This window comes from Staurois parvus, unplaced genomic scaffold (assembly GCF_062004578.1).
Source record: "Staurois parvus isolate SC_StPar_1 unplaced genomic scaffold, SC_StPar_1.0 ptg001181l, whole genome shotgun sequence".
NCBI lineage: Eukaryota > Metazoa > Chordata > Amphibia > Anura > Ranidae > Staurois > Staurois parvus.
Genome location: NW_028318977.1, coordinates 1,389,946 through 1,401,885, shown reverse-complemented (window position 1 = coordinate 1,401,885; position 11,940 = coordinate 1,389,946). Strand labels below are relative to the sequence as shown.

Here is an 11,940-nt window from a genome sequence, read left to right as displayed (position 1 = left end):
TCATTTGTTACTATCAGAAATGTAATGACATTGGTGCTGCGTCTTTTATTCTTTATCTCTTGTAGTCAGTACAATGCCCAATGTACATTGGTAATGTCTACCTGTCCTTGTCACATTGTTTAATTGTTAATAAAATGTTTGAACAAGAAAACATCACCCTAACGTTATAGTAATGCAAGCAAAATGGTTGTCCGCGTAAATCAATGGACTTATTGCTTATAATTCCCACAGATAGAAGTCACAAGACTGCTCTAACTGCTGATGATAAAAGGTATTTAGCAGTTTATATTTACTAAAATAATTGCATTCCCATGTTGTGTGTACTGTGGGAGACCAGATATAGTGAATGCGGGGTCCGGGGAGACCAGATATAGTGAATGCAGGGTGCGGGGAGATCAGATATACCGAATGCGGGGTCCGGGGAGACCGGATATAGTGAATGCGGGGTCCGGGGAGAGCGGATATAGTGAATGCAGGGTCCTGGGAGACCGGATATAGTGAATGCAGGGTCCAGGGAGACCGGATATAGTGAATGCAGGGTCCGGGGAGACCAGATATAGTGAATGCAGGGTCCGGGGAGACCAGATATATGAATGCGGGGTCCAAGGAGACCAGATATACTGAATGCGGGGTTCGGGGAGACCGGATATAGTGAATGCGGGGTCCTGGGAGACCGGATATAGTAAATGCGGGGTCCTGGGAGACCGGATATAGTGAATGCGGGGCCTGGGGAGACCGGATATAGTGAATGCAAAGTCCGGGGAGAGCGGATATAGTAAATGCAGGGTGCGGGGAGAGCGGATATAGTGAATGCAGGGTCCGGAGAGACCGGATATACTGAATGCGGGGTCCGGAGAGACCGGATATAGTGAATGCGGGGTCCGGGGAGACCGGATATAGTGGATGCGGGGTCCGAGGAGACCGGATATAGTGAATGCTGGGTCCGGGGAGAGAGGATATAGTGAATGCAGGGTCCGGGGAGAGAGGATATAGTGAATGCAGGGTCCGGGGAGACCGGATATAGTGAATGTAGGGTCCGGGGAGACCGGATTTAGTGAATGCGGGGTCCGGGGAGACCGGATATAGTGAATGCGGGGTCCGGGGAGACCGGATATAGTGAATGCGGGGTCCGGGGAGACCGGATATAGTGGATGCTGGGTCCAGGGAGAGAGGATATAGTGAATGCAGGGTCCGGGGAGAGAGGATATAGTGAATGCAGGGTCCGGGGAGAGAGGATATAGTGAATGCAGGGTCCGGGGAGAGAGGATATAGTGAATGCAGGGTCCGGGGAGAGAGGATATAGTGAATGCAGGGTCCTGGGAAACCCGATATAGTGAATGCAGGGTCCAAGGAGACCCAATATAGTGAATGCAGGGTCCAAGGAGACCAGATATAGTGAATGCAGGGTCCGGGGAGACCAGATATAGTGAATGCAGGGTCCAAGGAGGCCAGATATGCAAGGTCCGGGGAGAGAGGATATAGTGAATGCAGGGTCTGGGGAAACCCAATATAGTGAATTCAGGGTCCGAGGAGACCAGATATAGTGAATGCAGGGTCCGGGGAGAGCGGATATAGTGAATTCAGGGTCCGGGGTTTAGTAACACTTTAAGCCTGGTCTGACCAGTGAAACACGTGGATGTGAAGGTTCCCAGGCAAGAACTCTTTGGGGTTGATTTGCTAAAACTGGAAGAGTGCAAAATCTGGTGCATCTGTGGTAGCCATCAGTTTCTAACTTCAGCTTGTGCAATTAAGCTTTGACAAAAAAAAAAAAACTGGAAGCTGATTGGGTCTTATGCACAGCCGCACCAGATTTTGCAGTTTTAGTAAATCCAACCCTTTGTCTGGATCAATAAAGCTTGCCAGCATTTAATTTCAAAGGGCAGCTGGCAAACAATTTTCAAGGGGGGGGGGGGCATAGATCGAATCACTAACCAGATTTTTAGTACCCCGCTCGTGGACCCACTTGGGAGCAGCGTATTTTATGCTTCTTTGATAGTCAGAGCTGCAGAAATACACTTTTTAATAAAACATTCTGTACCCACTGTATTCCCTTACTGGCTGAACATCCTACCAATCAGATCCAAGTGTTGTCTCGCATCTCTTGTTTCCCCCCCGATATCCTTATACAACCTTCCCATACCCGTAATGCCACGAGCAGGGGCTCGGTGAAGGTGGAGGTGAAGGTATGGAGGTGTCGGATGGGGTCACACAGATCATAAAAGGAGATCTGCCCGGACTCGTAATCCAGATATATCCTGACTCGCTCAACGCAGTTACTGTCAGCCAACTGGATCTTATTCCCGTCGTGGATCATCAAATACTGATCGTCAGTCCTGTGCAGACACCAGGATTTGTTGTTGCTTCCAATCGCTGAATGGCTTTTAATTCCTTTCCTCTCTATACTGGGGTAACACATCCCTACCCGCCATTCGTTGGAGCCGCTGACGTCCGCGTCCCAGTAATGGCGCCCTGAAGAGAAGCTCCGGCTGCTGAGCACTTGAGGAGCGTACTGAAACCTCTCCGGGGTTTCGGGGCGGTTCTGACTTATATCTGACCAGGATACGGTTTTTTGGTCATCCGATATGTGCAGGTAATAACCGGCCGTGTTTACATCCAATAGTATGTCTGCGATTTCCTGCACATAGCTTGCCCCGTTGATTCCCGATATTATATCCGATAAACCCGCGTGTAGCGTGTGCGAGATCAAAGCCAAGTCCAGTTCACCCGCGTTGAGGAGGAACTTATTGTGTCTCTCTGTATCTTCATTATCTCTCTCCTCACCATCACACAAACCGCCTTGGACTGATTCCTGTAGCACAACCAGGGGGTCCGTCGAGTCGCACAGCTCCTCGATCTGACGCATCTTCCTAGACAGCTCGTGCTCCTTGGCCTCCAGCTGCTGGATCAAATTGGAGACCGAACGCGAGACCTGCTCCACCTGCCCGGAAATCTCACCCTGGACTCTCATCTCTAGCTCCTCCAACTGTCTCCTGAGATCTCTGAACAGAGCAGTGACTCTTTCTGTTTCCTCAGAAGCCTTCCCTTGGACTTTCCTCTGACGGTCTTGCAGGCTTTGGACCTTTTTTTCGGTCTTCTCCCGCTTTGTCCCCAGTTTCTGAACGACGTTTTGCAATTGTTTTTTTATTTTTTCCGCTGCTTCTTCGAGGGATTCGATTTGGTGCCCTTTGTGTTCTCCGATGAGACAGCAGGACACACAGATGCTGGTGGCGTCCTCGGTGCAGTAATACACCAAGACCTTCTTATGGACGGAGCATTTCCTGTTCTCCAGGGAGGCGGTGGGGTCTGATAAGACGTGTTCTGGGGAGTTGCTGTGGACATTCAGGTGACTGTCGCACAGAGAAGCTTCGCAAAGCAGGCAAGATTTCACAGCAGGTACAGAGGCGTGAATACAGTAAGTACAGGAGACCCCGGTCTCCTTCCGTTCGGGCTGAGAAGAACGGAAGCTCTCCACAATGTTGCAAAGCGTTATGTTTTTCTGCAGCGTCGGGCGACTCCTGAACCGTTTCCTGCACTCAGGGCAGGCGTAATGTGCCGTCCCTTGCTGGGAATCCAGCACGCGGTCAATACAGACCCGGCAGAAGTTGTGTCCGCACCGTAGAGTCACGGGATCCGTGTAGATGTTCAGACAGATGGAACAGTCCAGCTCCTTCCTCAGATCTGCAGACGCCATCACTGACAGCAGAAGGGAAAAAAAAAATTAAAAGTGAAAAATCCCTGAAATTCGGAATCCAGGGGACGTGTATTAGTGAAGGTGTGTATGTCAGGGGTTGTATTTCTTGGAATGTAGCTGAGGAGAGCATGGGCTGAGACGATAGAAGTGACGGAGAGGCTTGTACTGGACCCAAACCCGAAGATCATATCTAGAGATGAGTTCAGAGAGATGATGTGGTAAAGAGAACCCGTCCTTTATCTATTCAGGGAAAGCAGTCAGGTTTTTCTAGGTAGCAACTCCCCTCTGCTCTCGGTACTTACCTTCTTGGCCACCCCATTCACCTGCTGGGGACCCCCTCCCCAAAAAAGTTCACTCTGAGACTGCATTTAGACCCTTTTTGAAGTCCTCATGCTCACTGTGCACTTAACCCCTTGGCGCCGGTGCCTCCCGACCCTTTAAGGGTTCCAGAAGCCGGGAGGTGGGGTTGGGTTTTAGGGTCATGTGACCACATGATCTTGAAAGGTCCCGATCGAAAGAGGAGATAGGGACCTTTCCGTGAGTACCGAACATGTGTGCTGGGAGCGTACAGGGAGCACGCTCTCAGCACATATGTGTCTTTTGAATAGAACGCAAATGTGCAGCTGCTTGGCGACTAGGCCCAGACGCCGGGAGGCCGCACATTTGTGTCCGGCTGGTGCCAAGAGGTTAAAGTGGTTGCAAAGGCTGAAGGTTTTTGTACCTTTATGTATTAAAGTAAAAAACCTTATGCGTGCACCTAGACCACCCCCCCCCCACCCAATACTTACCTGAGCCGCCTCTCTATCCAGTGATGTGCACGAGAGCAGCGGCTCTGCCACGTCTCTCCCTCTTCACTGGCTGAGAGAGCAGCGGAAGCCATTGGCTCCCACTACTGTCAATTACAGCCCTTGAGCCAATGAAGAGACAGCAGGGGCCAAGCCACGCTGTGTGTGTGAATGAATACACAGAGCATCGACTCTGCTATGATGACTCTGACGACTGCTTGCTATGAGGGCATTAGGCAGGAGTGAAGGGCCAGGAGTGCCGGCAGAGGAACCGAGAAGAGGAGGACCGGGGCTGCTGTGTGCAAAACTATTGCACAGAGCAGGTAGGTACGGCATGTTTGTTATTAAAACAAAACTTTATTATCACTTTTTAAAGGATAAGTTCACCTTTTGGCCAAAAATAATAAGTGCACATTTGTTTGCAGGTAAAAACATGTGCATTTATTATTTTTGTCCATAGGAGCCTGGAAAGCATTGCACCAGCGATCAGTAGATCCCTGATGCCATGCAGGTCTCCTGCAAACCTGTCAGAATATCTGCTTGGTGTACGGGGTGTATGGGATGTACAGGGTGTATGGGATGTACAGAGTGTATGGGGATGTACAGGGTGTATGAGCAAGCAGATATTGACAGGAAGATTCAATGAACTACCATGGCGCTCCACAGCGCCATGGTAGTTCATTGAAAACTACAAGCCGATAGCCGCTAAGGCTACTGGGACTTTCAATTCATTCATTCACGGAAGACCATGAATAAATGACGTGGGCGGAGCCGGTTTCAAATCTGACAGATAGTACGGGGAGAAGTTTCCCGTACTGTCAGTGGGAGTGGGATGGCGGGCGCGGCTGCAGCTATAGAAACACGTTACATATTCCACCCTAAAAACGGGTGGAACATGTAACATGTTCCCAAATGTGAACTTATCCTTTAAGAATGATAATACTGTAGCAAAGAACTGGTATTGCTCGCCTGTGTTTGTTTGTAGTTCTCAAAAAACATAAATCTCTAACACCATATGTCATCCCATGACACCCACTATGTACCCCTCACACTGCATGACACCCATCATGTATACCCTACATCCAATCCCACCCTCCATATATATCCCTCACACCATATCCTGTCCCATGTTCTACTCATGTACCTCCTCACACCGCATGACACCCATCATGTATACCCTACATCCAATCCCACCCTCCATATATATCCCTCACACCATATCCTGTCCCATGTTCTACTCATATACCTCCTCACACCCCATGACACCCATCATGTATACCCTACATCCAATCCCACCCTCCATATATATCCCTCACACCATATCCTGTCACGATTCTACTCATGTACCTCCTCACACCCCATGACACCCATCATGTATACCCTACATCCAATCCTACCCTCCATATATATCCCTCACACCATATCCTGTCACATGATTCTACTCATGTACCTCCTCACACCGCATGAAACCCATCACGTATTCCCTACATCCAATCCCACCCTCCATATATATCCCTCACACCATATCCTGTCCCATGTTCTACTCATGTACCTCCTCACACCCCATGACACCCATCATGTATACCCTACATCCAATCCCACTCTCCATATATATCCCTCACACCATATCCTGTCCCATGTTCTACTCATGTACCTCCTCGCACCTCATGACACCCATCATGTATACCCTACATCCAATCCCACCCTCCATATATATCCCTCACACCATATCCTGTCACATGATTCTACTCATGTACCTCCTCACACCCCATGACACCCATCATGTATACCCTACATCCAATCCCACCCTCCATATATATCCCTCACACCATATCCTGTCCCATGTTCTACTCATGTACCTTCTCGCACCCCATGACGCCCATCATGTATACCCTACATCCAATCCCACCGTCCATATATATCCCTCACACCATATCCTGTCCCATGTTCTACTTATGTACCTCCTCGCACCCCATGACACCCATCATGTATACCCTACATCCAATTCCACCCTCCATATATATCCCTCACACCATATCCTGTCCCATGTTCTACTTATGTACCTCCTCGCACCCCATGACACCCATCATGTATACCCTACATCCGATTCCACCCTCCATATATATCCCTCACACCATATCCTGTCCCATGTTCTACTTATGTACCTCCTCGCACCCCATGACACCCATCATGTATACCCTACATCTGATTCCACCCTCCATATATATCCCTCACACCATATCCTGTCCCATGTTCTACTTATGTACCTCCTCGCACCCCATGACACCCATCATGTACACCTTACATCCAATCCCATGCTTATATATTCCTCACACATATCACACTCAATGACAACCTCACATACACCCCTCACACCATAGCACACACCAAGTCATCCCCCTATGTAGCTCTCACACCCCATGAAAGCCCCTCATGTATCCCTAACCCCATATTTAATCCCATGATACTACTCATATACTCCTCTCACCCCATACCACACCCCCCGTATATATACTGCACCCCATCACAACCCCATAAATACCTCCATCCCCCCCTTATATAGGAGGTCTGTCCAGAAATTATCCCGCCATGTAATATGAAAAATAGAGACATTTATTGAAGAAGATACAAGAAACATTGTACATAGGATAATAATGCCTCTGTTCCTTCAAAGTAGGCACCTTGAGCCCTCGCAGTTCTCCCAACGTCTCTTCCACAAGGTCCTGCCTCAAAATCTCAGACACAGTAGTTTTTGGAGCCCCAAATCAGCTTCCAGTTCTCACACTGTCAGTGATCGATCTTTGTTGATTGTAGTCTGTACACGTTCCACATCTCAGATGTTCTGCTTAATGTAGGCCTTCCACATTCAGATCACTTTCAACAAATTCTCCACCACATTTGTGGCACACTTCCATTTGCGCTGCACTCATTGCATCGTCCCCGAAAGCCTTCTAAACAATCTGAAAAGGTTCTGCGGAGGAATGTTCAAGTTTCACACAAATTTTGATGCAATTTGTTGCTCTACTTGCTGGGTCATTTTGAATGCAATGGCCACACAGTACACATGCTGACCCAGGGGCGTCTAGCACCCCCAAAGAGAAGTCATCATTGTTCATGCATGTGCATTCCACGCCACTCTCCTTGGCTGCCAGGTTCCATCGACGTCACGCAAACCGTTCTCCATATATTAACAAAGGCTGGACGTTTTCTGGACACACCTCGTATCCCTCACACTATATCACATCTCATGACACCCCTATATGTACCCCTCACACCCCTTCAATCCCCCTATACACACCTCACATATATCACACCCCTATATATACACCTCTCACCCCATCAATCCCCCTATACACCCCTCACACATATCACACCCCCATATATACCCCTCACACCCTATCAATCCCCCTATACACACCTCACACATATCACACCCCCATATGTACCCCTCACACCCCTTCAATCCCCTTATACACACCTCACATATATCACACCCCTATATATACACCTCTCACACCCCATCAATCCCCCTATACACCCCTCACACATATCACACCCCCATATATACCCCTCACACCCCTTCAATCCCCCTATACACCCCTCACACACATATCACACCCCCATATGTACCCCTCACACCCCTTCAATCCCCCTATACACACCTCACACATATCACACCCCTATATATACACCTCTCACACCCCATCAATCCCCCTATACACCCCTCACACATATCACACCCCCATATATACCCCTCACACCCTATCAATCCCCCTATACACACCTCACACATATCACACCCCCATATATACCCCTCACACCCCTTCAATCCCCTTATACACACCTCACACATATCACACCCCTATATATACACCTCTCACACCCCATCAATCCCCCTATACACCCCTCACACATATCACACCCCCAAATATACCCCTCACACCCCTTCAATCCCCCTATAGACCCATCACACACATATCACACCCCCATATGTACCCCTCACACCCCTTCAATCCCCCTATACACACCTCACACATATCACACCCCCATATACAATCCTCACACCCCATCAATCCCCACACCCCATCAATCCCCCTATACACACCTCACACCCCTATATATACCCCTCATACCCCATGACACCTTCATATATACCCCTCATACCCCATGACACCTTCCTATATACCCCTCATACCCCATGACACCCTAATTTATACCCCTCATACCCCATGACACCCTCATTTATACCCCTCATACCCCATGACACCCTCATATATACCCCATGACACCCTCATATATACCCCATGACACCCTCATATATACCCCTCATACCCCATGACACCCTCATATATACCCCTCATACCCCATGACACCCTCATATATACCCCTCATACCCCATGACACCCTCATATATACCTCTCATACCCCATGACACCCTCATATATACCCTCATACCCCATGACACCCTCATTTATGCCCCTCATACCACATGACACCCTCATTTATACCCCTCATACCCCATGACACCCTCATTTATACCCCTCATACCCCATGACACCCTCATATATAACTCTCATACCCCATGACACCCTCATATATACCCCTCACACCCCATCATACCTTCATATATACCCCTCACACCCCATGACACCCTCATATATACCCCTCACACCCCATGACACCCTGCTATATACCCCTCATAACCCATGACACCCTCATATATACCCCTCATACCCCATGACACCCTCATATATACCCCTCATACCCCATGACACCCTCATATATACCCCTGATACGCCATGACACCCTCATACCCCATGACACCCTCATATATACCCCTCACACCCCATGACACCCTCCTATATACCCCTCATAACCCATGACACCCTCATATATACCCCTCATACCCCATGACACCTTCATATATACCCCTCATACCCCATGACACCCTCATATATACCCCTCATACCCCATGACACCCTCATATATACCCCTCATACCCCATGACACCCTCATATATACCCCTGATACGCCATAACACATGACACCCTCATATATACCCCTCACACCCCATGACACCCTCCTATATACCCCTCATAACCCATGACACCCTCATATATACCCCTCATACCCCATGACACCCTCATATATACCCCTCATACCCCATAACACCCTCATATCCCATGACACCCTCATATATACCCCTCACACCCCATGACACCCTCATATATTGTAAGCTCGTCTCCTAGATTGTAAGCTCGTAAGAGTAGGGCCCTCTTACCCCTCGTACGCTGTCTGTCTTTGTTGTACTGTGCCATGTATTGTCCCCCCCTATTGTACAGCGCTGAGCAAACCCTTTGGCGCTATATAACCTCGTAGTAATAATAATAATAATATATACCCTCATACCCCATGACACCCTTATATATACCCCTCACACCCCATGATACCCTCATATAAACCCCTCACACCCTCATATACACCCCATGATACCCTCATGCATAAACCTTAGACCCCAATACATGTCGAACCATATCCAACCTTAGGATCCCATGACATCCCCTATACACCCCTCTCTCCTATGCTCACCCCTCACTTTCAATGACACCCCCACATCACCCTTGACACAGCAAACCCCCCACCATAGACACCGCTGTAAACAATACCCACCAACACTACTACAGACCCCACTTCCGGTCTAGGGGGTTTCACTTCCGCCGTATGTACACCATACACACCTACTTCCTTGTTACCATAGTTACACTCCGCACGTTGAGGTGCGACAACTCCCGGCAGACTAAACTATAACTGATGAAAGTTTCAGATGAAGGCTTACAGAAACACCGCGATGGCTCACAAAAGTGTAAAGTAAAATACTTATGATCAACAATTTCTACCACTATGTCCCCAGTCAAAGAGAGTGGCGGCCATTTTTGAGTAGCACACCAGAGACTTATCAGGCCAATGGTGAGAAGCATGCGCAGTGTGAACGTGAGGCCGCAGCGGCCATGTTCGTAGAGGGAAGAGTACCCGTACAGATTTTGTTTATGTGTAGAATGAAGGAGTATATAAATATGTATTTTATAATGCGTGAAATGTGGGAGCTCTAGGAATAAAGGGAGATCAGATTTTAGACAAAATGACTGAGAGGAGAGACGGGGAGGAGTAAACATGAGATATAATATGTTACAAATCTACACGCATATCACGTCATAGTCGTGTATCTCCAGTCAATGGGGAAGGATGAGAACCCCTGTTGGGTTATTACTGCCACCCAGAGCTCCGTTAGTGACATTTCCCCTCATTTCCTGTCCCGGTGACAACGTTTCCCCAAACAGGAAGTAAGGAGGAAATATCCACCTGCAATACAAAGAGAAATACAAACCTGTCGGGTTCATCTACTAGAAAAAAGCATGGTTATTTCTCTCTGCGTTGCTGTTGGACATTTCTCTCTCACTTCCTGTCTGGTGAAACGTTGTCACCGGGACAGGAAGTGAGGGGAAAACTGTGAGCGGAGCTCTGGACAGGTGATATGTCGGCATAGGGGGGCCCCCTCGGTGAATTGTCTGTCATGTTTAAAGGAGCTGCGGATGGTTGGGTCCCCTGATACCAAAAAACTGCCTATACAGATGAAGGGGTGCCTGTAGATATAAACAAGCTGGCAGCTTTGGCCGAAGTTAGCTAATGCCCTTGGTATAGGTGTAGGCAATTTATGTACCTCCCGAAGCTTGTCAGAGAAACTCCCAGAGACGCTGTCACCTCATCCTGCCTTGTTGCTAGGACGTTGCTAAGACACTCATAACTGTTACTGTTCACCTCCACCATCTCAGGAGCAAGCTCTTTCTCTGGCTCAACCCCACTCACATGCCGTCTCTCTCCCTCTGATGAAGCAGCTTTGAGCTCAGAGATTGGGAGCTCGCTCCTGTGCTGATGGAGGAGAGCTGGGAGCCTCTTAGCAACAGCCTAGCAACAAGGCAGGACAAGGGGATGTAATCACTGGGAGCTTTTCACTCGGGCTTCAGGAGGTATATAAATGGCCTACACCTATAGACAGGGCATTATTCAACTTTGGTCAGAGCTGCATCTACAGAAACCCCTTAGGTAGTTTTTTTGGACCCTTTAAGCCTCCTCAAGCTCACGGACATCCAAAACTGGTGGTCCTGGCAACGACTTAGGACCCGGTAATGGCAATTTCTCACAGAACCAGTAACGCCCCTTTCCTGTAGCTCATTAGGTCTCTCCAACAGCTGTGCCCTCCGGGCAGATAGGGTGGCCTAGTCATTCTCCAACACCATGGCGCACGCTCATGACAGGTGGCTCACCAAAGTAGCGGCCCAGTCACCTCCCGCATCCCTTGTGAGACTGCCCTGAACTTGGGCTTCTGCTTCCTTTTCCTCCTCTCTCTCCAACTCTCGACTGCTGGGTCTGGTAGTCCCACAAAGATCTACAATGCAGTCCAGTGTC

The 11,940-nt window shown here is 48.7% G+C and overlaps 1 protein-coding gene across 1 annotated transcript; it reads right to left on the bottom strand.

Moving 5' to 3' along the window:
• Positions 1 to 1,182: 1,182 nt before the first annotated feature.
• LOC149438560 (E3 ubiquitin/ISG15 ligase TRIM25-like) lies at positions 1,183 to 10,271 on the bottom strand. The gene is made up of 2 exons (XM_089659689.1): positions 10,147 to 10,271; positions 1,183 to 3,693 (listed from the first exon to the last, which is right to left on the bottom strand). The coding sequence occupies exon 2, from the start codon at positions 3,689 to 3,691 to the stop codon at positions 2,075 to 2,077; it is 1,617 nt and encodes a 538-aa protein (XP_089515815.1). The 5' UTR covers positions 3,692 to 3,693; positions 10,147 to 10,271; the 3' UTR covers positions 1,183 to 2,074.
• Between the last annotated feature and the right edge of the window lie 1,669 nt (positions 10,272 to 11,940).